The sequence below is a fragment of the Zophobas morio genome, unplaced genomic scaffold (assembly GCF_036711695.1).
Source record: "Zophobas morio isolate AGI-343-1 ecotype UQ-CSIRO unplaced genomic scaffold, CSIRO_AGI_Zmor_V1 ptg000026l, whole genome shotgun sequence".
NCBI classification, from domain to species: Eukaryota; Metazoa; Arthropoda; class Insecta; order Coleoptera; family Tenebrionidae; genus Zophobas; species Zophobas morio.
In genome coordinates, this window is record NW_026972131.1 from 8,839,849 (window position 1) to 8,867,304 (window position 27,456).

Below are 27,456 nucleotides of genomic sequence, written 5' to 3' on the forward strand. Positions count from 1 at the left end.
AGGTCTATTTTAACTGCAGGCAAAAAAGAAGCAAAAGTGGATTTTATTGACAAGTTTTTTATTAATGAGGTAGGCCTACTTTTTTTTTATCATGGTTTTTTCTCTAGTGTTTAATTCGCACAAATAGAAACTATAGACTTCAGCACTCGTTTAAAAAACAATTTTAACCACAAGTAATCAAATACTGTCATAATTGATTATTTTAATTAAAATTTGAATCTAATGAAGTTGTTTAATACCCGTTGAATTCCAAATTGTCAAAGACTTAATTAAAATGGATGATCGATTATCTTGTAGGTACTACAATGAGGCCGCCGCTGGCGCTCGGGAAAAATTGATCGAAGATAATAGAATGGATAATCTATAATTAACTTTCATTTTTATATTCATTATTTTATTATTAATTTTTTTTTATGCTGAGTTACCGAATGCGTTTGTTATATTTTTTTCTATGTTAATAATTTTGTTTTTTTTTTTTCATTTAAAATCATGTCCATAATCACACGAGTAACATAATAATAAGTACTTTAGGTTCCTCCTTACGGTCATTAAAGTATGCCAAAATACCTTTAGATAGCAGTCAAAATTTTTTACTGAATTAAAGGCTTTATTATTATTAATTCAATTTCAGAATAACAAAAATAATGTTTTCGTTTTTATTTTTATTTTTTAGATGAAAGCCTTTATTGGAGTATAAAAATTATTTCATTGAAGATTTTTGTATTGCTAATAGGTATATAGCTATGTCGTATAAGTCTCAAGTACCTACTATAGCAAGGATGAAATTGGACACCACGTTTTGCCTTATTTTGGCATATTTTAATGACTACAAGGAGAAACCTTAAAATAAAATAAATGAAAAGTGAAAACAGAGACAATAGCAAAAAGGTTCAGATAAACATAGACCGAGAAACTTAAAACCAACCAAATCCGTTTACCACCCATTCTTAAATTATATTTTCTTGTAAATATTTGAGAAAAGTTGGAAGTTATGGCTGATTTTATTAAATTCAAAACGACCTGTTTTCGTGTTGTTAGCTGTGTTTAAAAATAACAATAAATGTAAATCCACTGTAAATCCACGTGGAAGAATACTTTTCTTCAATAATTACTGTACTGAAATGAGAGGCAACACATGAAAAAATTAATTTTGCGATGTTCGTGTAAAAATTCTTTATTATTTTCACGGTCAAATTGAAAATGTACTAAATCAAGTCGCAAATATTACTTCGTAAAAAGATGTTGCAAAGATTTTCAGAATTACTAAACTACTAAAAAACGTGTCATTCTAGGATATAGTTGTATGATTTGCAGTACTTGTTATAACATTAGTAATAATCTCTTTGAAACAATAGGAAGAAAAAGTTTTTACACAAATGAAACGAGACAAAAATAGTAAAACATATCGCGAAAGTTTGATGAATGATGAGGCTTGCTAAATTTGTTATTGAAATGCGTCATTGAAATGTGTTAGTAATTTTTGATTTTACACTGTCGAAACTAGTACTTGCAAAGATAAGACTGCTTTTGGTAAATGACTGAACAATATTAAGAGTAATCACTGGAAAGAAGGGGGGGTGGGTGGACGGGCCTATTGCTTACTTATGAAAGTCTCTGCAGGAAAAAGTTAAACTTCGCTCCGCCCACCCATAGATATATTTTAATTAACAATTTCCCATGGTTACAATAACTTTTTAAAACGTCTGCAAGATTTCAAAGTATTCAGTTTTGCAATTCTTGATAATCAATAAAATAAATCGACTCGGATCTGTACAAGCAAATCTAAAAAATATTAATGCAGTGATAAATCACAAGTACAGACTCATCATATTTTGCACATTTATGATAGAATTTGTTTTCAAAATTTTGAGGTAACGTCATGAATTTTTTAGGGGGGAAAAGTAAATATATTTTGATTAAAAATTTATCATACATATCGTAACCTTAAAACATCTTCAAAATTTCAAAGCATTCGGTTTTGTAGATTCAAAATTAAATTGCAAAATGTTGTTTTATAATTTTGAGGGAAATTCCCCTAATGTGGACCCAGCACTCTTACCGTCTTCTACATCACAACAACCAACTTTTTATCGTCAGGAGAAAATTTTGAGTGAGGATAGTCTTTTCCAGATTTCTGTAACACCTTCTAAACGTGGCGATCAAACAGTGTGGCCATACAAAGTTCGTTTGACGTGTGGTAGCACTGAGCTGGGGGTTAAAGGTAACACCAAAGTGGGTGTTAAGGAGATTTTTTTGAATTCGTTGATCAGCCAGAAGGGTAAGACGTCGAAGATTACCGGGAGGGTGTTTTTGATGAGGAAGGCCAGTGGTCCCAAGGCGAAAATGGTCATGGAGAAGAGCAAGTACCGCTCGCCGTTTTACATTTTAAAGTTTGAATTGTCCAGTAGACAGCTGTTTAATTTTTACTTTGAATAAGTGCAACAGGAAGACATGATTTTCTGTTGCTAATCAGAACGTATCTCTTTATCCCGTTTAAAAACTTGTTGACGTCATCTCAACATTTTGCTGGATACATGCGGTTTGATTAACCTATATATTCTGAACTTGAACAAATATAAGAACTCAGAATTTACACAAGAAATATTTTACTCTTTATCGTTATCATCTCCGATAGGGGATTCCCTATATAAAAATTTTGATGTGTGCTACCTACACAAGTAGGTTTTCCCAGAAATTAAATATTGCACATTTCTTGTTCCAAAACCAATAATCGTGGATCTAGCACTTTTCCTTAGTGTTCCAAGCGTGTAAGAGATGGAATTCGTCACCGTGCAGACCCGCGATTGGATCGAAAAACTAAAATGTATCAACAGTGTATGGACCTTCCTAGTCTGGTGACAACTTCAGGCAACGACCTTTACTTCTTGTGGTGCCCCGTTTCGTGAACGCTCAGCAGCTTCTCCTTCAAGTTATCCACGTAATCTATGATCTCCTTTGGTTCTTCACTCGGAGAGCTGAACAAAATGTCACAAGGCAGATGAAGTTCTCTTCCGAAAACTCCGGTATCTGACTTAGTTGTCCATCAGCGTTGTTGTAACCGTCGTAACTTCTTGGTTCCGTATGGCATAAGCGTCGGATCATTTACTGAAGTAATCGCTGAGGACTATGTCCACCTGCAATTATTTCGAAAGGCGAACCGACGTTATATTGTTGCATCGGCCCTCTCGCTCTAGTCCTCGGTCCCTTGGCCGCCGCACAGGTTGTACATTTCTTGCACCAGTTCTCGACATCTTCTCGACAACGGACCCAGTAGAATCTCTCCCTAACCTTAGAAAGAGTCTTGTTCATTCCAAAATGAGCACCAGAACCGCCGTTGTGCATTTCCCGAAGTACTTCCTTGGTTCTAGTGGCCGGAACCATCAATTGCATGGTGGTATGTTTCCCATCCGAACTTTCCCAAGCTCGCTTAAGTAATGCGTTCTCGACACGCAGGGAGTTCCACTGAGCCCATAACGCTTTGAAGCTGGCCGTTCTACCCCATCTTCTTTCCATTTGAGCAACGGCCCGATATCTACGTCCTCCTCTTGGTCTTTTCTAAGTTGGGCTGTAGTCCATTCTTCCTCTTCTATGACTGCTGTCCTCCTACAGTTAAGCGGCGTTTCACGCTGGTCGATCTTGTCGCCCTGACAATGGTCAGTAACTCCTTCCTCGTAGCACAGTATTTCTTCTCGGGTTTCCAAAGTACGCTGCTGAAGTAGGTACTCGATGACTTTTTTTTCCTTGTCCTGCACCTGTCACAATACAGCACCTATTCCAATGTTGCTCGTATTCGTGTCCAAGATGAACATTCCCAATGATTGAGGAAAGGACAGAATAGGACTAGAGCATAGTGCGTTCTTCAATCTTTTAAAGGCTGCTACAGATTCAGCAGTCCAATTAAACTGAGACTTCAAATTCAGAGGGGCAGCAATATCAGCAAACCCGTGGACAAACCTTCTGTAGTACGTGCATAATCCCAAGAAACTCCGGACTTCGTGTTTATCTCTTGGTCTTGGCCAATCGTGAATCGCATTCATCTTTGTTCCCGTAGTCTTGATCCCGCTTGCCGAAACAGTATGCCCCAGAAATTCTACTTCTTTTTGGAAGAGGAGGCACTTTTTCGGAATCAACTTCAAATTTGCCTCCTTCATTCGGCTAAATACTTGTTCAAGGTTGGTCAGGTGCTCCTCAAATGTCTTTGCCATTACGATGATGTCGTCTAAATAAACCAAACATGTTTTCCATGTTAGCCCTCGCAATACCATCTCCATTAGTCTCTCAAAAGTAACCGGAGCATTACACAGTTCGAAAGCCATTACGGTAAATTGATACAAGCCCCTTCTGGCAGAAAGAGCGGTCTTTTCCTTATCTTATGGAATGTGGATGAATACCAACTTACCAATAGCCGCTTTTTAGGTCTAACGTGGAAAACCAGGCGGATCCTGATAATGTTGTGAGCGTGTCATCAATTCGTGGAGGCGGGTAACTCTCCTTCTTGGTTACATCGTTTAGTTTCCTGTAGTCTACGCAGAATGTCGTCGACCCATCTCTTTTGGTGACTAGCACTACAAGCGAAGACCATGGACTGTTTGATTCCTCTATAACGTCGTCATGCAGCATTTTCCGTATAAGTTTCTCGGGTCTTGCTGTTTTACCAAAGGTAGTCTTCGCGCAGCTTGATGGATCAGTTGCGTATCTCTAGTGTTTATCCGATGTCGCACTATGTTTGTGCACCCAGAGGACTCTCCAGAGGCAAACATTCCATTGTGTTTCTGCAGAAAATCTTTTGCTACATTTCCTTGATGATGGGTTAGATAACCAAGCTCTAGGGCAGGAATTTCTAAGTTGCTTTTTCTTTCTTCATCAGTGTTATCAGATCAGAAAGACCTTCGATGAACTGGGTCGACCGTCAATCCATGGCAGTTAATCAAATCCATTCCCAAAATAAAGTCGTTTTCAATGTTAGCCATGAGAGCTCGATGTTTTATTTTCAGCTGACCTATGCAAATTTGTACCTCTGCTTTACTCATGATTGGCATCGACTCTCCAGTCCTTAGATCTTTAGCTCTCAAGACTTCTTTACGCAGGATTGAGACTTCAGCGCCAGTTTCGATCGTGCTTGCTACGCAAGTCCCATTAATCTTCCCCGGTATAGTTGGACGACTACTTTTGGTGAAACTGCCTATTTTCATTTCCCTGGGGGCCTTATTCTTACCAGCCAGCACATCTCCCAAAGTACCGACTGTTTTTAGTTTTCCTGTACATTTCGTTGAGAGGATCTGTGTTGTGTGCGTCTCCTTGGAGCTGGTGATCGAGCACGACAATCGCGTTTGCTGTGAGAATTTTTACACCAGCTTTTCTAACTTATCGTTTCCTTCCGTCTCTAATTCTGCCACTCTGACTTTGTGACACATTCTTGAAGCCCACGAATTAGGACATCAGAGGATGTCTGATACGTTGATACTTGTAGGATCTTATTAACTTCACTGTCGCGGTGTCGCGAATGCCATTAACAAAAGTTTCTGTCGCAAACGTCTCTTGGAAGGATGGTGGTGCGTCGGAGTATTCAAGACGTACCAATCTCTTGACATCTGCTTCAAATTCTTGTAGAGATTCCCCCGCTTTCTGTATTCTTGTTTTGACTTGAGCGGCAAAAACTTTTTTCAGATGTCCATTCCTAAATCGAAGTTCTAGGGCAGCAGTTAGGGGACTGTATCTGTTTCTGTCTTCTTCAGCTATTACCAAGGCTGTCGCTTTTTGCTCTTCTTCCCAGAGTCGCTGCTGCTTCGAACTGCTTTTTGTAAGATGACCAAGGCGTCTGACCACCATAGGTGGGTGGTTGAATTGAATTGTTCAGGGGGTCGACACCACATTGTAGGGACCAGATGTTGCTGCGTTTTTTATTATTTTTTCGAATTTCTTCATTGTACTTTCCATCCTATCTTCCATAGATTTCATTCGATCTTACACTTTCTTCTCCATTCGATCTTCTACACATTCCACTGATTTTTCTAACTCACTTTTTAACTGATGTTCCATTGAGATAATATTTCGTTCGACAATATTTTCTATATTTTCCAAATTTTTTTTACGTTCTTCATTTCTTCTTTCTATTTCATTCTTGTTTGCTTCCACTTTCTTTGGGAACTTTTCAGTCAGGCTAATGTCCTTATCTTTTTTCGTCAATCTTTTCCATTCTTGCATCCATTTTTTTCATTCATTTCTTTATTTCGTTCATCTCTTCTATTGTTGCATTCATTTTTTCATCTCTTGCATTCATTTTTTGGTTCATTTCTTCCATGCATGCGCCCATTCTTTCCATTCTTGTGTCCATTTTCTCGTTCATTACCTTGTTTCTTGCGTCCATTTTTTCGTCCATTTCTTTGCTTCTTGTTCAATTTACTCGTCTATTTTTGAAAGCATAGCCATAATCTTTTCTTCCATTTTCGCAGCTTGAGTTCTCGTCTCGACAGGCATAAACTCGTCAGAATTCTTGTCTGATCTGCCCGGAAGTCGTCGTAAAACCAATTATTAATCTCAAATCTCACTTCCGATAGCAGTGTTACGTTGAACAGGTATTTAAAAATCGGCGTGGGTTAAACTCAACAATGTCCTTCTTAATCATGATACAATAAATACTAGGTATGATATTGCGCACGTACGGAGTGGGGGAGTGACGTCACTCGGTGAGTAAACACAGGCATTTCGCGAGTATTCTGCGACGTTTTTCTGTTTTCCACGTATTTTTTAGAAGGTTTAGTGACTACACGTTATGTTTTAATAATTTTATAAAGTTACAACGATGCGTTGTGGCGTTTTTGTGTGTAATAGCGATAAACAATGGAGACGTTTTCAAAAAGACATACAATTTTATTCGTTTCCAAGGAACAAGAATGGGTTATTTCTTGTTGTCGTTCGGACTCTTTTATAGTAAAAAATGCAAGAGTGTGTGTGTTCACAGCATTTTAGTGAAGACAATTTCAAACGAAATTTGCAACACGTACTTCTGAATTATCTTCTTAAAAAAGGAAAAAAAACTAAAGTCTGGAGATCAGCCAAGTTAGTTAAAGAAATTTGTTCTAGGGATGAAATCGCAGAAATTAAGTAGGTTATTTTACTTGAATATTGATATAAAACAAACAAATTCAATTTAAAAAAATATTTCCAAAGAACATCTTATAGTACTCTTTTTTAGCAATTATTTTATATTTTCATTTATTCTATAGCACAGAAACCAATGACGCAAGTGCTGCTTTGGATGATAAAACAGAATATATAAGTAAATTTGTTGGGTATATTGAACATTTATTGTATTTACTCAAGGAAAGTGCTTTTTTTGAAGAATTACATCCAATATTTAATTATGTTTTTTTTACCTAGTACAAATACAGATCAAGATATACAGAGAGAAGATCTAGAAGCAAAAATTGCTTATCTTAAAAAACAAAACGACGAACTTGTAAAAGAAAATCAAGCTATGAAAACAATTTTCACTCCAAAACAAATCATCGAAAAATTGTTAATTAACATGTAGATTACAGTTCAGTAGTGCATTGTATTTATTTTTATTGGTTACTTTTTCTTGTCCCCAATTTTTAAAAGTTTAGAACAGAATTTCTAAAGTAGATTTCTATTCAAGATAATTATGTTCACGTTAAATGTGCACAATTACCATAACAACAAGTCTGTTTATGATAATCAAATAAAAATCTAAAAAAACCAATAATGGATACTCCCTCTGTCCGAAAATATGATATACAATTTACAAAATTACTATAATTAACGAGTTATGACCAGCAAATTATAATCAAGTAATTTTATTTGCAACTTGTTATTATAAAAAATAATAATGGAACATCGTATAAATAGTGGACTGAGATGTACGTTCGTTTCTGTTAAAAAAGTGACCAAGAAAATTACTACAATAACAACAAAATAAATCAATACCCATTGAATTTAAAAAATAAGAGGTTATAGCAAGAATAATTAAATTAAATAGGTACATTATTTATTATAATAATATAATAATAATATATTGTAATAATCTAATTTATTTATTTAAGTATTTAATTTTAAGTATAAAATTCGTTATCTTAATAAATCCAAACTTCGTCGTGAGGGAAGGTTACCAACGAGATTAGTATGTTCTCCAGAAGCTCTAAACAAAGTCCCATAAATTGAAATCTATTGTCGTTATAATAGTATTATTAAATAAAGTTTCAAATGTATACCATATTTTCGGACGGAGGGAGTAATTCTGAAGATATTTGCATTTTCAAATAACCTGTGCGCTACTAACGAGAAAAATAGTACTTTTTTTTTATAATTATCTCCAAATTAAAGCCGCACTTTTCTATTGAGTGCATGAAAAATAATATTAAACGCGAAATTTTAATTTGTTGCACACAATAGTAATACAATTTAATTCAGGTAATTCACGTATATTTAGTTTTCAGGTTGTTTCATGCAGCATTATAATTATTATATTATAATATAGAGGTTGTACAACACATTTTTTTAAAATACATAACGAATTATAACAATAAAATCAAAAACATTAGCGATTCTTCGTGCTTTTATGTTGAAATTCTTATAGTTCTACTCACCGAGTGACGTCACTGCGCGAACTGTTTCATTTTGAGCCGCACGAGTGTCATACTAGAGAATTATTATATCATGCTTCTTAATAACTTGAATTTACACGACTGATTACACAGTGATTATGTACAAAATAATTCCGATGCAACTTAACTTTACTCTCGTGGACTGAATTGACTGAATAATCCCGTTCCCGACGGTGGCCTCTATTTAAATCTATACGTTCCTCTCGATGGATCGAGAACCCCGCTTCGATGTTTTTCTGGGCCCCGCAATCGAGACTTCCGGTAACCCGCTCCAGATTCGTCTTTATGGAACGCCGCCTAGCCACCGTCATCGATGATGACTCACTCGTCATCGCCGCGCTTACTAGAAAGCTCTCGGCAGCCCATCGGCGTCGTACCGGGTCATATAAATTTAAATTGATAATTCTTCCGTTGCTAAAAAAATTGAACTATAATTATTTAGGCAGAATTTTCCTCGCACCTGAAGCCATCAAATAAATTCAGTGCCTTAGAAAAAAAATACCTGTGTGGAGGATGATCAAATTCAAAGCTTTATTTCACTCGCCTACGATCTTTTTGACTTGTATACGTGGCCAAAACATTGGTTATATTAAACACGTGGCAAATATTACACAAACATTTGTGTAAAGTAATTCTAATTAAAAATCAAGGCGGATTCATAAACAATAAGCACAGGAGTATGTTATCTTATAAAAACATATAACACACTCACATCTTTGTCAACGTTTGCTGTGTATATTGTTACATTTTAGTTTAATATAAAATATACTTCTAATAATTTTTTAATTCACTCTCATTCGTGGCAGAAATCGCATTCGTCCTAGATTTAGTTTAAATTAAGATTTCTGATTTAGATTAAACAAAAGCAAATTATTCTGGAAATCTTTAAATGTAATTATCTACTTAGTTTATGGAGATTTCAGAACATTTTCGATTTCTTTCGTTGAAATTTGGAATAACACGTTTATTTATTTAATTACCTACATTTACGTTTAATATCGCAAAATTAGTGTATTTGTGATATCTTCATCAAAGTGAATAAGACTTTCACAAAAAAAAACACTTCGGTCACCCAATGCGATATTTGTTGGACAATATGCTTCAGAGACTAGAGAAATTTTATTTAAATAAGTACAGATTTCTACCTCTCAAGCAAAATTTATGAGTTTACAGCTACATCATGTAGGCATTTGAGACTAATAAAATTTGATAGAATGTTTTCTTCTACCGGTGTGCGATGTACATATCTTAAAAATTTCTGTACTCTGCCATGTTTATGCCAAAAACACTTAAATCAAACGATTGGAAAAGCAAAGGCATACGTAAATCAAATTAATAAAAGTAATGTAATAATAACAGCAATAAATACTTAATTAGTAGTAGCAAATTAAAGTAATTTTCAAAATGCAAAAAACTGTTTTGTTAAGAAGATGTTATATTGTCCGTAAGTTTTTCGAACAGCCTGATCATGTCAGTCAAAATAGGTTAGCACCACTAGGTCAGAGTAGTGTAGGTCACTTTTTATGTGATGAGCGGATAAATAATCGCTAGTTACACTAACCTCTTGGGGAATTTGTATACTATAATTCTAGAATGTAAAAAGTTTTCGTTAATCTAATCAATGCATATCATTACTTAGTCTTAGTACCCGTAATGATAGAAGTCTTGCCTGAATGCCGGTCATTTAAATTTATTAATTGTAATTAATATTCAAAACACTTGTCAGACAAAGAGTCTTATCTGAAATATGTAATGGTGAACGAGCTTACTTCAGTTGTAAACGATGTATTTTTACTTTTTATGTGAATTTTATTGCCTTTTTTGTTAACTTACAACTTTGTTAGCAGTGAAATTAGCATAATCATGTTTTCTTATTTTTATGTTCTTTATGTTAATATCGTCTTTAGAGAAACAATATATTTGTTTGCAACAAATACTTTCAAACAAAGTGCCATACCTACAACAGATTGTTCCATTAAAAATTAAAGTGGCATAGAGCTAATTTTTTTTTAAATCTTAATCGTCACAGAAGTATTGTCACTAAGAAAACTGTCGGGACATTTCGAATTATCAAAAAATATTTTTCAAAACAATAATACTTAATAAGAATCATTTTCTGATTTCACGAATAATGACACTTCATTGTTCAAACAATTAATTTATTATTATTTTATTTAATTATATTAAAATGAGAGATGAATTTATAAAATCTTGGTGAAGTTCTTGGGCCGAGGGTACCACACAATTTAGTATATTTTTATTTTAATGTGCTTGTATTTGCCTACCAATTTTAAATTACCTGAGGCATAATGTGGCTTAGGTGATCCCCGAAAATGTGGTTTTCTTGAGGGTCCCGGTGTAGGTGTAGGTGATGCATAGGACGGGGGTGGCGTAGAATAAACATCGTACTTGTAGAAATCACTAGGTGAACTAGTGTAAAAATGAGGTTTTCGAGTTCCAACAATTGGTCTCCAACCATCTGCTGAGATTTGTTCCTAGATTAAAAAAAAAAGAAAGAAAGTTCGATGAATAGATAGTAAAGTCGCGATGAATAATAACTCACGTGTCTAAATTGAGCCTCTGCATGCAGCAACACTTGCAGACAACACACGATCGTAACTGTAAAATCAATTAAAAGCCAATTTTTAACACACATGTATAACAATTAAGCCATCGCAGAATTAGCGTTAAATTTAATGGACGATGCAGAGGAGAAAGGATCAATTAAACTAAGTAACCGACACATCGATAAATTAAATTTTGTTCGATACATGGATCTAGATTAGAAAAGAGGTGTTAGATTTAAATTTCTTTATAAAAGCATAATTATAGCAGAAACGGGCGATTATTTCCGCCCTGATTGACGTTTGCACCGAAACAACAGTTTTGTAAAATGATACGAATTTGATAGTCGTCGCGTAATACTGTTAATTTTGTCGGGTTTATTGACAGATGCACCATTTGTGGAATACTTTCTATTTTTTAGAGAATTTTCCTGTTGATTGTGTTTTTTAAATGACCGACTAAATTTCTCCGTTATTAGGCCGCGTAATCGGGATTCTAATGTATTGTTAAGCGCACATCTCACCTGCTGACAGTTTCCATCTCACGGGTGGCATTTTTCAGTACCTATCTGTAAACAAAATGAGCAAAATCAATTCTGGTTGTCAAGATTTCAAATGAAATTCGTGTTGTCATTGTTATTCTAGTCTTGTTAGGTCTAAATACTTGCACTCAATACTAGTTTACATACATTAATAAACATTAATTAGGACTAACTTTCAAATAAAGGTGCACGAATTGGGCAAAGTTTGCTACCTAATTGTCGTTTTTCTGATTGTTACTGAAAGCGATAAATGGAAATTAATAAATTGTACCACTAACGACTAAAAATTCCTAGCAGCCAAAAAAATTGGCAGATTAATTTTAAATAAGTTGCTGGTAAAAAAAGATAACAAGGGAAGTACCTGCTGCGTAACCTGTCAGGTTATAATATAACATAATGGGAGTACATTATATCTTCCGCAATCTGCTCTAAATTTTTGACCGCGTTATTAATCTTTAAATGTTTTGTCGAATTTTTTACTTCTTTATTAATCTGATTTCATTATTATTTTTTTACTTTTACAGTTTTGCAGAATAGCGCGGAAGTGCGTAATTTTGATAATCAACAATGACACAGTTCAAGGCTGAAAGTACTACATCAACAGTTTCCTCATCTGATTTGCATATTATGCAAGTTGTATTTCAAAAATCCCATTGTATTAAGTTGATGTAAACTAAAACCTTTTACACCCATTACATCCACTGATCCATCTCGTAATTATAGCTACCTGCTGCTCCGGTAGATACACTATTACGTAGATACAATAAAGTTTTTTTATTATCTACATTTACATCCTTCCGTTAGGAATAGATAATTTTTTCACAATCACTTTACCAACTTACCAGAAATACCAAGGCGGTACGAAGTAGTCGCTCGAAAGTAACAAATCTTGTCAATGACGTCGTAAAATAGCCACCACTGTTGATCCGAAAACTGGAAAACTAGTTGGAATTCGCTTAACTGGTGTTAGATGACCATTTACATATAATTGTCGTAAATTATGTGAAACTGATTAGTAAAAAGTGGGAAAGTATTTACACATTTTTCTCTTTACGTTTATTAGTTCTGCATTAATTTAATGGTTTTCTTCTCATCACTTTACAAATAAATCAAGGGAAACGACTTTATAAAAAAAAACTGTGAAAGCATAACCGAAATGCGAGTATGTAGAGTATAAATAATGCGAGACTACTTGTATAATTAACATGAAAATAGAGTTTGTTACCTAACAGATTTTAGAAGGGGGTGGATATCCTTCGAAATGACCCAGTGCTCTATAATAACCCAGCTTGTTAAAATGAATACCATCTATAATTTGTTACAGTTTGTCACACATATCATTCTGCACGTAAATATATCATTAAGAGCAATCTATTCATTTTACAAATGAGATCGTTTACATTTTCTAACCATTTCTTTTTTAATTTGGCATAAAAATAACATTTAAAATTTTAGATTTTAAATTAGAAAAACATTTCTCTATTTTTTGCTTCACTTATCTTACTGTCACGCAATACAAAATTTAAGCAGCCAAGAGACAAACAATTAACGCCGACTAATGTCATTAGTAGTTTTGCAATTTCTTGCATCAACTCTTGAACATTTCCGGAGATTCTGGTTGGGTCACAAAAATGTGTACTACATTTATACATATCTTCGAGCAGACATCAAGAATTAATTTTATGGTAAAGGGCACAAAATTTTTGCAGTGTTTACATGGCGTGAAAAATTATATGGTCAAATGACAAACTGATTTGCAACATTACAATATGATAAATAAGAAAAACGAAATTTATAAGTAATAAGAAAATAATAATCTTTCTAAATATGTAACGCAGTTAAGTTGATTTATTAGAGTGCAGTCCTATTTTCAACCTTAACCATCCCAAAACAAATTAAGTTTAAACGATCAAACAGTTTAGCTCATTATATAAATTGTATATGTATACTACGTGTCTCTTTTATTTGATTCAACCCCTGTAACTATTTCACTTCCTGAGTGTAAGCTAAGGAAGTATACAAAACTCACTTGACATACAACTTTTATGACTTAACCGGCTTAAGCCAAACCACCCTTATAATGGACCCGAACTGCAAAGATTATTACTGTCCATTGTTGCCATAATGGAGTTGTAAAGTTTTACTAGGTATGTGAACTGCGTTAAGTTATACAATAGCTAGTTTGACTTACAATGCTGCTTTGGCTTAAGCCGCTTAAGTCATAAAAGCTGGAGTCAGGAATGTGGACCGGACGTCACCCGTTCGATTCCAAATTTGGCTTTTAGTTTTTTTCCTTTTTTTTTTCTCTTTTTATCTCGCATTGTGCATTATCATGTTCATGAGGTCTAAACAAATTTTTTATTGATAAAATTACCCCACTTTCTTGGAAAGATGAGAATACGTCCCTCTTTATTTAATAATGTAAAACCTTATCGAACGCGCAAAATGTTTTTTTAAAATCTTCTCGGGGACCCCAAAATTCTTTTTTTAAGAATGTGAAATCTTCTCGGAGGTCCCAACTGTCTTTTTTAAGAATGTAAAACCTTCTCGGGGGCGCCAAATGTCTTTTTTTAAAAATGTGAAACCTTTTCGAAGGCCCAAATGTATATTTTTAACAATGTGAAATCTTCTCTGGGGTGCCAATTGTCTTTTTTAAAAATAAAAAAACTTCTCGAGGGTCCCAAATGTCTTTTTTAATGTGAAACCTTCTTGGTGGTCCCAACTGTCTTTTTTAAAAATGGAAAACCTTCAGAGGGGCGCCAAATGTTTTTTTAAGAATGCGAAACCTTCTCGGGTGTCTCAACTGTCTTTTTTAAAAATGTAAAACCTTCTCAGGGGCGTCAACTGTCTTTTTTTATGTAAAACCTTCTCGGAAGCCCCAAATGTATATTTTTAGGAATGTGAAACCTCTCAGAGCTCCCAATTGTCTTTTTTAAAAATGCAAAATCTTCTCGGAGGCACCAAATCTTTTTTTTTTAGAATGTGAAACCTTTTCGAGGATTCCAACTGTCTTTTAAAAATGTAAAACCTTCTCCGGGGCCCCAATTGTTTTTTTTTTAATGTGAAACCTTCTTGGGGGCGCCAAATGTCTTTTTTTCAGAATGTGAAACCTTCTCGGGGGTCTCAACTGTCTTTTTTTTTAATGTAAAACCTTCTCGGAAGTCCCAAATGTATATTTTTAGGAATGTGAACCCTCCTCTTCTCAAGGGTCCCAATTCTCTATTTTAAAAATATAAAATCTTCTCGGGGGCGCGAATCTTTTTTTTAGAATGTGAAACCTTTTCGAGGATCTCAACTGTCTTTTAAAAATGTAAAACTGTAAAACCTTCTAGAGAGTCCCAAATGTCTTTCTTTAATGTGAAACCTTCTCGGGGCTCTCAATTGTCTTTTTTAAAAATGTAAAACCTTCTCCGAGGCGCCAAATGTCTTTTTTTTATGTCAAAACCTTCTCGCAATGCCCAAATGTATATATTTAAGAATGTGAACACTTCTCAGGGGTTCGAAATGTCTTTTTTAAAATCGTAAAATCTTTACAGAGGCGCAAAATCTTTTTTTTTTTAGAATGTTAAATCTACTCGGGGGTTCCAACTGTCTTTTTAAAAATGTAAAATCTGTTCGAGAGCACCAGATCTTTTTTTTATAATGTGAAACCTTCTCGAGAATCTCAACTATCTTTTAAAATTGTAAAACTGTAAAACCTTCTCGGGAGCCCCAAATGTCTTTTTTTAATGTTAAATCTTCTTGGGGTCCCAACTGTCTTTTTTAAAAATGTAAAACCTTCTCCGGGGCCCCAATTGTTTTTTTTTTTTTTAATGTGAAACCTTCTCGGTGGTGCCATCTGCCTTTTTTAACTATGTAAAACCTTCTCAGGGGCGCCAAATGTCTTTTTTTAAGAATGTGAAACCTTCTCGGGGGTCTCAACTGTCTTTTTTTTTTAATGTAAAACCTTCTCGGAAGTCCCAAATGTATATTTTTAGGAATGTGAACCCTCCTCTTCTCAGGGGTCCCAATTCTCTATTTTAAAAATGTAAAATCTTCTCGGGGGCACGAATCTTTTTTTTAGAATGTGAAACCTTCTCAAGGATCTCAACTGTCTTTTAAAAATGTAAAACTGTAAAACCTTCTCGAGAGCCCTGTCTTTTTTTAATGTGAAATCTTCTCGGGGGTATCAACTGTCTTTTTTAAAAATGTAAAACCTTTTCCGTGGCGCCAAATGTCTTTTTTTATGTAAAACCTTCTCCGAAGCCCCAAATATTATAAAATTGTAAAATCTTCTCAGAGGCGGAAAATGTTTTTTTTTTAGAATATGAAACCTTCTCGGGGGTTCCAACTGTCTTTTTTAAAATTCTAAAATCTTCTCAGAGACGCAAAATCTTTTTTTTTTTTTTAGAATGTTAAAGCTTCTCGGGGGTTCCAACTGTCCTTTTTCAAAATGTAAAATCTTCTCGGGAAAACCAAATCTTTTTGTTTAGAATGTGAAACCTTCTCGAGGATCTCAACTGTCTTTTAAAAATGTAAAACTGTAAAACCTTCTCAGGAGCCCCAAATGTCTTTTTTTAATGTGAAACCTTCTCGGTGGTTTCAATTGTCTTTTTTAAAAATCTAAAAGCTTCTCCCGGGCGCCAAATGTCTTTTTTTATGTAAAACCTTCTCGGAAGCCCCAAATCTATATATTAAAGAATGTGAACCCTCTTCTCAGAAGCGCAAAATCTTTTTTTTTAGAATGTTAAGGCTTCTCGGGGGTTCCAACTGTCTGTTTTAAAAATGTAAAATTTTCTCTGGGGCACCAAATCTTTTTTTTTCTCGAGGATCTCAACTGTCTTTTAAAAATGTAACACCTGTTCGGGAGCCCCAAATGTATTTTTTTTTTAAATTGTGAAACCTTCTCGAGGGTCTCAACTGTCTTTTTTAAAAATGTAAAACCTTCTCGGAGGCGCCAAATCTTTTTTTTAGAATGTGAAACCTTCTCGAGGATCTCAACTGTCTTTTTAAAAAATATAAAACCTTCTCGGGGGTCCAAATTGTCTTTTGTAAAATTGTTAAACCTTCTCGGGGACGCCAAATGTTTTTTTAAGACTGGGAAACCTTCTCGGGGATCCCAACTGTCTGTTTTTAACTATGTGAAACCTTCTCGGGAGTACCAACTATCCTTTTTTAAAGAAGGCGAAATCTTCTCGGGGTTCCCAAATGTCTTTTTTCCTATTACATAGAGGTTATAACAAAAAAATAAAATCCAGCAAAATCAAATTTTATAATTTTTCAGAGAATTAGTATTTGTTGGACTGTACTTCAGAAGCGCGGGAAATTCTGTGGAAATAACTTTGGACCAATTTTTATTTTTAAAGATAAATATACAGTTGTTTGAGCAAATTTATTTTAAATGATCACTTATGCGAATAAATGACATGAGTCTCAATTTTTCAAGCTATGTATTAGATTGTCATCAATAAATATGAATTTTTCATCTATTTTATTGAATACTTTTTAAATATTGATTTTAGAGTATTGGTTGATTTTGATTTTTTAGAAAAATCAATCTTTTGATTTCTGAAAAAATATACCTAGTGTTCCATAAATAAAAATCAAGTTGACGTCATTTCCGGTTCTACCGGAAGTGATAATAAAGATGTGAGGTTGCCATCACATAGATCTTTTAAAATGATACAGTTGCTCAAAAAACTACAGGTTTATCTTTAAGAATAAAATAGTAACAGGGGTTGTATCAAATAAAAGAAATACCCTGTATGTATAACATTTTCGAAATTTCGACAATACATTAACTTTAAAGTTGGTGAATTTATTCAAAAAATTGACCCAAAGTTATTTAAACAAAACTTCCCTCGCACCTGAGGTCACACATTTAAATAAATTAAACAAATTCAATGTATTAGAAAAAAAAAGTCAACGGGGTTGGGATTCGAATAGATTCAAAATTCAAGTTAGCCAAGGCGTGCAAAAATCTACGACGTCCAGCGGAATTTGTGATGTGTGTAACTCAAATATATAAAAATATTAGCTATGTGACATGTGTGGGGAAATATTGCACACAAATTTTTGTCACGTAATTGTGATAAAATCAAGGGAGATTCATAAACCACAAGTACAAAAGTATGTTATTTTATAAAATGTAAATAGGAGTTGTTATGAAAAAAAGTAGTTTACGTCATTTAATTGCTGGTCGGCATTTTACTACTATCTACACGATATACTTAAATCACATATAAAATTTGACTACACTTGGTCCAGTAGTTTCAGACAAATTAGTGTTAAGATCGAACAACACTTTTAAAGAAATTTAGGTATATAGATAATTTTTGGGATAAAATCTAAAGCCGAAACTTATTTCCTTCATCCTCCGAATAAAATTGAAAAAGGGATCGATTTTAAAAATAAGTCAAAGAGCACAATGTGCCATGAATTTTTGGTTAGATAGATAATATGACGGTCTGAACAAAAATTTTTGAAAAATGGATTCTATAATTTCGAAAATTGTCCGTCCAATAAACTACCTATAACAAAAAAGAAAAATCTGTATTTTCGAATTCCAAGTGTTGTATTCGAGTAGTAAGTATATTTTAAAAATTGTTATATCACCTGATAATGTTATTCACTTTTACGAGGTGAAAACAACACCAATATTACTATTTTTTAATAAGTGACGTCCCATTAATTTAACATATCGTGTGTTCAGTTAAAAAAGTCATCAAGTTGGTTTTGATTTTTTGTAAACGTTGTGAAGTATGTCTACAATTAACCTAAAATTTAATCGATGACAGCTGACAACGCGGAAATGTCACTTGTATAAAACGTTATGAATTAATAAAACACATGCGTTTTTCTCTACGTTTTCTTCTATCAAAAAAGCAACGCCTACGATTTTTTAATTGAACATCCTTTAGAATTCAATTTTTTTTGGAATTTAAGCCTTTAATATCGAGTAATAATGTCAATTCTGTTGACATGTAGATATTTTTTTCATACCTACGTAATTCTAAAGTGCCTATTTTTGTACTATGAGTTTAAAGTTCACATTTTATAATTTACGAAAGTAAATGAAGTTTAGTTTATGTATTTCTTGAACGATAACTAAGAGAAAAAAGCAGTATTCTAATTTAACGAATCTCTAATTCCAGAGCTTGTAGATTAAAAAATAATACATGACTCGTGTTCACCTTCTTGGCATCTGTCGTCTGTTGGTGATTTTCTTAAAAAGATAATTTCCGAAATTATTGAACTGCTAACCGAAATTTGGTGTGTACATCAAAATTATTTTGAAAGTGTGGTAAAACGCTAACAAAAAAGTACCTAATCATTCTGTTCAAAAAATTAAATAATTATTACTTACTATTCAACATAGTATAGTAAATATGATTCTTATAATTCAATTATCCGCTCATCATTTTAACTTCACTTGTGCTTTATACAGTTTTAAAAACATAAAATTTTCCAGGTTACTGTTATTTAATAATAATTGGATATATTTTAGACCAAAGAAGTAATAGATGTGTTATTATTTTTAGAATTTTTTGAGTTGGGGGTTGGTATGATTCAGTTTTGAATATTAATCTTTGACCTAAATATTGTAATTCCGGACGAAAATAATTTTAGATATTTGTGAGCACAGAAAAGAGAAGTCTTGATTTATCTAGAAGATTATTTCGAAATTGATTTCATTACCAGAAAGTCAACGGTTTATGATTTATTAACCAACATTTCCGGTTTTCAGGTGTGGGATAAACATTTAAAACTTGTGATAGTAATTTAAAAAAGAATTTGTAAAAGTTGCGTTTTATAGTATCACGTACTACAGAACATCAAATTTCTTTTACGGTTAGTAAACTATTGCTCAAATCCAAGTGCACGAACCTGAACTTGTCGAATTAATATTTAGAACCGATTTTTAACACCTAGAAAAATTGCGTAACAAACTTGATTACATTATTAAAATCTGACGGTATGGTATTTACATTCATGTAACGCTGAAGGCAAAAACCAGTCATTTTCACTTTTTAAAAATCAATAACAGAGAAAATTTTAATGTATTTCACATGTTATAGAGGAACCATCTGACGTGATCACTTTTACTACGATAAACTTTTTAACACCTGTCTTAAGAAAAACATTTACGATCAAAATAAACGCGTTTTTTGAAATGATTTGAAAATGGTTGTAAAACATGGACTGCAGTTGTTTTGCATTTTTTCCATTATTTTTCTAATTCGTCGTAAGTTCAGCACTCTCCTGTGTGAATTGTGTCGCCAAACATACCACAAACTTCCAGTGATCTCGCCGCCTCGTTATCTCAGTAAAAACCCATCAATATAATTAAAAAACAACACTCTGATCGGTTCCCAACTTTTCAAACCATTTAAAATTCTAGTTCGTGCGCTTTAACAACAACCCAGCACGCATTGCAATTTGCGATCTCCTGCTTGACAATCGGTGCATGATGTTTGGCTACCGTGTAACTTTTTTCGTTGGAAAACTTAGATCTCAATTAATATTAAATTCGAAAACCGGCAATTATTCTTTAAATAGATGTACAGGATTTCACATGCTGCACGCGTGTGAATCTTTGTTTTTACGTTACGTAAGGAAGAAAAGCGAAGTTTATGCAATGCTACAGATTGGTATCAATTCTTCTAATTATTAAAATACGTTACACAATATTTGCATTGAAATTTTCTTCATAAATCGTACGTTTACTTTCATTTTTTTTCACGTTTCACAACTGCCATTATGAGTTATTATTGAAAATGTCCAAAGTGTACCGTAAGATCGAAGGCCTTCCTGCTACGACAACAGGTGAGAACCGTGCGAAAGGAAGCGATTAAGACCAATTTTAAATCGGTTCGTTTATTTTTTTATTTATAAAATTAATAAACTGTTACATCAGGCGGTACACAGTTAATGGTTAGTTATTTAAGAAGAAATAGATCAGTGATTGCAACACTACTGCTAATTATGTTGTTGTTAGTCTGAAGAACACAGATCGTTTCTAGTACAAACGTGAGGTACATCAATAATTTTGTTACCAATAGAAGCTATGAAATAAAATTAATGTCTCAAAAAGTAAGGATGTTCCACAAAAAAGATTAGTTAGTTTTATAAATAAACGATAAAAATCGACTCTGTAAATTATATTTATATAATGGTAACGCCTGTATATTATTATAAAAATTAGTACTGTCCAGAATTTTGGAAAAATTAGATATACCTTTTCTGAATTAATAAATAAAATGAATAATTCATTCATTAACATAAAATATTGTATACTATCACTGCTTGACATTTCAAAGCACATCTTTTTAAGAATCAATTATGATATGGATACGTAATGACGACCAGTGTTGGGGACAGATACTTTTAAAAGTATCTAGATACAGATTGTTTTCGATTTTTTCGAAATGTATCTAGATTCAGATACAAGAAAACATATACTTTTTGAAGCTTTGGCGAATAAAATAACTGAAAACATGGTTAGGTATTTTTTTATGTATTGTATAATACATTTTTTAAAATTAACAACATTTCGAACGTATTGTCACCTAAATTATTTCTTCTTGGTGTCAGAATTTGATTTCCGCTACTAAACACCCGTTCCACAGGTGCAGAAGAAGGGATTGTGGTATTAAATTTAAAAAATAAACATTTTACTGTAGCATAGTTATTCAAGATTGAAAAATCTTTTCTTTTTTCCTGCAAATAGGCCATCGCTTCGCTGTTTGATGTGTCGCAAATTGTGCAATATTTATTACGTTCATACGTTAAAAAGAATATTTTTTTTGTTTTTATTCCCATACTACAGTGTCCAAATTGTGTTTGAGTATCTCTAATAATTATCTCCAGCATTAAAATTAATATTTCAAGAGAATAGGGGAAATGATTATTCTGTGCTGAAGATCTGTTGTCGGCAACCTGTCATAAATTATTATTTTTCAATATCCGCTTACGATGTTTTTATGACCATGTCCGGTAATCGTCTATTCCGGTGCGGCAGGTATATACATTTTAGGAAGAATTGCTGGTTCCGTTTAAGGCAAAATAAGTACAATTTCTTAGAAAGGTATTTAAACCCTTTATAGGATCAAAGGCTGCCTGGCAGGCCGGAATCACCAGAGTGCAACTTTAAATTTTCAGATTTTTGTTGAAACTTATTTTATTTTAATCTCGTTTCACGATTTCTGAGAATATATCACGATAAATTATTCTACCGAGGGTTGTAAAAATATAAATTTTATTGCCCAAGATTTACACTTAAACATAATCGGCACATTCTAGGGCAAAACGGACCTGCCAAGCCCACCTTGCGTTAGGTCCAACAAAGAAAAAGTGAAGAAATGACACATGTGGCAACAGGAAAAGATGCTACATTTGTCTGAAAAATAAAGATATAAAACTGTAACAAATATGCGATTTATGCTAGAGAAATGTATATATAGAACATTCGATTAATCGATTACAAAACTAATTTGTGTTAATTGAAAAAATTAATCAATATGTAACACGCAATTATTATTTTCTAAAAATAATAACATACCTTACACAAATATTTTTACTATTAAAATTACTCTTATTTAATAACACAAATACAACCAGCGGGCCTACCGGGCCCGGGTTGCTCAGGTACACAGATAAAATGCATTGCCCCGACAAGGGTAAAACGCAGTGAATAGTGAATTGTGGTTTATGGTTTTTAAAATACCATTTTACCATGGCTTAGATTTATTACCCCTCAGGATTATATTTAAAGATGTATAAGTACTGAAGGCTACAATGTAGGAAATGATGGTATTTAAAATATGAAAATTTCCGTAACGGAACACTATTAGTGGACCTCTTACCTCTATTTTTGTGTGACCAAAATCACTACTAGTATAACTTCAACTAATAACTACTGAAAAAAAATTGGTCTAAAGAGTTTAGACATTACTTCCCTCGCTGTCGGAAACTTGACGACTGCATGCCTATTGTGTTTTTTTTCTCATTACATTTTTGTAGTGGGAATTTAAAAAAAAATTGCGATGACGTCATCAATATTTTTGCAAGGACACGTATATCAGTTGGGATAGATGTAGTGTAATACTAAGAATAAAATTATTATATTCTCAAATTTTCGGGAAAATGAATTCGGTCGTTTTGAATATTGATTTGTAATAATCAATAAAATAACGAAACAATTTACTCACGTATACGTATCAGAGGCAACTGAAAATCGTGTATGTATAAACATTCTTAATTTAAGATGACAGGCGTAACAGCATACGTGAGAGTCAAACAGAGAAACTATAAACAAAACGACCATCGGTTTTATTGCTTCGACTTCCGCTTATTATATAAAACATTGGGTTTTATTTTAATTCTTGACGGTGAAATTCACAATTGGTTGATTATAAACATGTCTATTTCACATTCGCGGAACCAAGTGAACGCATAAAACAAATGCAGGTCTGTAATGTTAAAGTCGATGTAAATAAGCGTGCTACCCTTATGTTTCAACCGAGTTTTTCCTTTAACAAATTTTGTGTCTACCAAATTGGGTTGGTTGGGGTGTAATACTAATAATAAGTGTTGCCTTTAATTTAATCAATAAAATAAATTGAGTTCATTAATTTTTTTGAACCACCTCTTAAGAAAATTTAAAAAATATGAATGGAATGATAAATCACAAGTACAAACTCATCATATTTTTTGCATTTTAGATAGGATTTATTCAGCAAAATTTAAGGGTGACGTCATCAATTTTTTTAGGAGGGATGAACAAATACATTTTGAACAAAAGTTTACCATGCTTATAATAACTTTAAAATATTCCCAAGATTTCAAAGCATTCGGTTTTGTAATTCCTGATTAAATCGATAAAATAAATTCACGCCTTCATTAATTTTTTTGAGTCACCCTGCATATGCAAATCCAAAAATATGAATGGAATGATAAATCACAAGTACAGACTCATCATATTTTGTACATTTTAGATACGATTTATTCGGCAAACTTTTGAGCTGACGTCATCAGTTTTTTGTACAAGATAACAAAATATATTTTGACTAAAAATTTATTATGCTCTTTATAACCTTAAAACATCTGCAAGATTTCAAAGCATTCGGTTTTGTATTTCCTGATTAAATCAATAAAATAAATTTACGCATTCATTAATTTTTTTGAGTCACCCTGTATATGCAAATCGAAAAAATTTGAATGGAATGATAAATCACAAGAAGAGACTCACCATATTTTGTACATTTTAGATAGGATTTATTCAGCAAAATTTTGTGGTGACGTCATAAATTTTTTAGGGAGGACGACCAAATACGTTTTGATCAAAAATTTACCATGCTTATGATAATTTTAAAATATCTTCAAGATTTCGAAGCATTCGGTTTTGTAGTTCCTGAGTAAATCAGTAAAATAAATTTACGCTTTCATTTATTTTCTTGAATCACCCTGTATATGCAAATCCAAAAAATATGAATGGAGTGATAGATCACAAGTAGAGACTGATCATCTTTTGTACATTTTAGATATGATTTATTCGGCAAATTTTCGAGCTGACGTCATCAAGTTTTTGGAGGGGATAAGCAAATATATTTTGACTAAACATTTATTATGCTCTTTATGACCTTAAAACATCTGCAAGATTTCAGAGCATTCGGTTTTGTAGTTTCTGACTAAATCAATAAAATATATTTACGCATTCATTATTTTTTTTGAGTCAGCCTGTAAATGCGAACGGTGCGGTGCGGTCGTGTGGTAGTAGTGCTATCTGTGATTTAGTAATTTTCACTAAGATATTATTAACAATTTAATTTTATTTGGAGCCAGTGTGGGGTGTAGTGGTGTGGACCATCGGGAGAGCGTTGTGATATCGGGGGTGACCCCTGTTTGGGGTGGTATATGGTTAATTTTTGGATTTCTGGTGATTCCGAGTGAGACGTTATCTTATCAGCTTTCCTTTTTGTCTAATAGTTCTTATTACTGTGCGCTCGCGACCTTGCCCTATCGAGGGGACAGCGTGAGCGCAGTGCTGTTAACTTGGTGCGGTGTTCATTAATATTACTCTAAAACACGAAACTTTCATTTTTTTTTTTTTTTTAATAAGTATGGCTCTTAAATGTGCAAAATGTAATCGGACAATCAATACACGTACTGAGAACCATGTTACTTGTCATAGGGACTGTAAGGGTAGTTTTCATTTAGTATGTGCTGGTATCTCTGAAGAGACTTACGACGGCTTAGTTGAGTCGGGAAATGTTGAATCATGGACGTGTACCGCCTGTTCTTCAAAATTTTTGGAGGCTAAAGCAGCTGTTAATAAAAACCCCTCTGTTTCTTCGCTGAATACCTATATTTCGACTGATCAGTTAAAAAATATGATGAATAATATAGTAAAGGAACATGTAGATAACATTTCGCAGCTATTTATCGAGCATATTGGTGCTTTAACTCTTAGAGTTACTGAACTTGAGTCAAAAATTAGCGATTTAACCAGTGAAAACATTATTCTTAAGTCAGAATTTGAGAAACTTAATTTAACGTTGAAGAGCGGTAAAAATTCTGATATACAAATATCTAAGGGGGTAAATAAGGATGAATTAAATGCCAAATTATCGTATGCCGAGTCCTTGGTAAAAAAGTCTCAGAAAACTGTAATTGTGCAGCCTAAAGATAAAACTCAGTCGGTTTCAAAGACTAAATCAGATGTATTAAACGCGATAGATCCTCTTAATTCTTCTTTAGATATTATTGGGAGAGTAAAACCACTCAAGGATGGGGGACTGCTGCTTGGGTGTGAAAATACTAAATCGTTCAAACAAATTGCTAAAGGTAAGTTTGCTGATGACTATGAAATTCGTGAAGTTAAAAGTATAAGACCAACAATTAGAATAACTGGTTTTTCAGATGATATTGATGAGGAGAACTTCTTGTTATACCTTAAAAAACAAAATGAGTCTATTTTTGATGTTAATTCGAGTGTTAGTTTGTTAAAACTGAGCTGTACAAAAAGAAATAATACTGTATATCAAGCCTTAATTGAAGTCGATTTGTACACATATAAAAGAGCATTGGGCGTGGGTCACTGTCTTATTGGTCTCGATGGTTGTTCCATCTATGATGCTGTCGAAGTAACTAGGTGTTACAATTGCAACAACTACGGTCATGTATCGAAAAATTGTAAAAATAAAACTAGCTGCCCAAAATGTGCCGGAGAGCATAAACTTGTTGATTGTCGGTCTGATAGTTTTAAATGTTGCAACTGCTATAAATATTTAGAAAGTTTAGCGACAGATGAATTTGAAGTTTCTGATGTTACGTATGATCATGCGGCTTGGGACTATAAACAATGTACGTTATTTAGAAAAACCATGGATAAAATCAAGTGCGACATTTTCGGCTCCGCCATATAGCAATCATTGGAGGATCCCACTTTATTAGGTACCGTTTCAACTAATAATAATTCTACTGCTTCGATCACTTTACTATCTTCGTTATCAATCTATTACCAAAATGCCCGAGGTATAAACTCAAAACTAGTCGAACTTTTCAATTCTTTACTAACTTGTAATTTTGAGCTCATAATTCTCACTGAAACGTGGCTTACTGATTCTGTGGCTAATTCAGAATTTTGTCCTGACAATTTTGAGATATACAGATCTGATCGTAAATTTAATAAAACTACTCTTACCAGAGGTGGTGGGGTTCTGATAGCAATGCGCAAATATTTCTCTGTTTTGCAGATTGATCTGTCCCCGCATGGTTTTGATGAGTTGCATTTAATTGACATTGTGGGGGTAAAACTTACATATAGATATGTCTCTTTCTACATTTTGGTAATTTATGTTCCACCCAAGTCATCTGTTGATGATTATATCTCATTATTTAATTTGCTCGGTAATCTTGCTGATTTATGGAATGATCGTGTGGTTATCATAGGTGACTTTAACATTGCTGAATATCATATTGGTTTAGAGAACAATATTGTTGGTAATAACAAGTTGTCTGCCCTAAGCACTTTTTTAAATCTTAATAAATATTGTCAGTTTAATACTATTATGAACACTAATGGCAGACTTTTAGATTTGATTCTTTCTAACTATGAGTGCTCTGTTAATGGTTGTCATGATTATCTTTTGCCAGAAGACAGTCATCATCCTTCTCTGGTAATTACCATAGATACTCATCAAGGAGAAAGTAAGATTTTAGGTAATTCTGAAATATTAGTTAAACGGTGGAACTTTCGGAAAGCTGATTATCCCAACCTTTATCACCATCTTGGGCAAATTAATTGGTCGTTTTTAAATGGAGTTAATGATCCGAATACTGCATGTACTTTATTCTACAATAAACTTATTAACATCCTTGATATTTATGTGCCCAAGACTCGTAACATTCGTCATAGCCCCTTCCCGCCTTGGTTCACATTTGACATTATTAATAAAATCAAATTTAAATGGAAACTTTGGTCTAGGTATAAACGAAGTAAAAGTTTAGAGGATCTTTTGAATTTCAAATCTGTACGTTCCGAAATAAAACGTGATGTCAAAATTGCCTATCGTGATTACATCTGCGATTTGGAAAATAACATAAAAGCCAATCCTAATAAATTCTGGACACATATAAGCAGACTTAAAAAACAAGGGGGTATACCGTCCCAAATGAGTTATAATAACAAGGTACTCTGTAATCCTGCAGATATAGTAAATGCATTTGCAACCCATTTTAGTTCAG

General features: G+C 33.4%; 1 protein-coding gene across 2 annotated transcripts in view; it reads right to left on the bottom strand.

Annotated features, from left to right (window-relative positions):
- LOC135136273 (mucin-2-like) overlaps nucleotides 1-27,456 on the bottom strand; it is a 49,909-nt gene that overhangs the window by 3,698 nt on the left and 18,755 nt on the right. Inside the window, exons 2-5 of one of the 2 annotated variants that reach the window (XM_064065481.1) lie at nucleotides 12,573-12,671; nucleotides 11,713-11,757; nucleotides 11,188-11,243; nucleotides 10,924-11,119 (exon numbers count right to left, since the gene is read on the bottom strand). In XM_064065481.1, the coding sequence (XP_063921551.1) occupies nucleotides 10,924-11,119; nucleotides 11,188-11,243; nucleotides 11,713-11,743 (283 nt within the window). In that variant the 5' untranslated portion in view covers nucleotides 11,744-11,757; nucleotides 12,573-12,671. The remainder of the gene's footprint in view (nucleotides 1-10,923; nucleotides 11,120-11,187; nucleotides 11,244-11,712; nucleotides 11,758-12,572; nucleotides 12,672-27,456) is intronic. The other variant, XM_064065480.1, reaches the window with a different exon arrangement.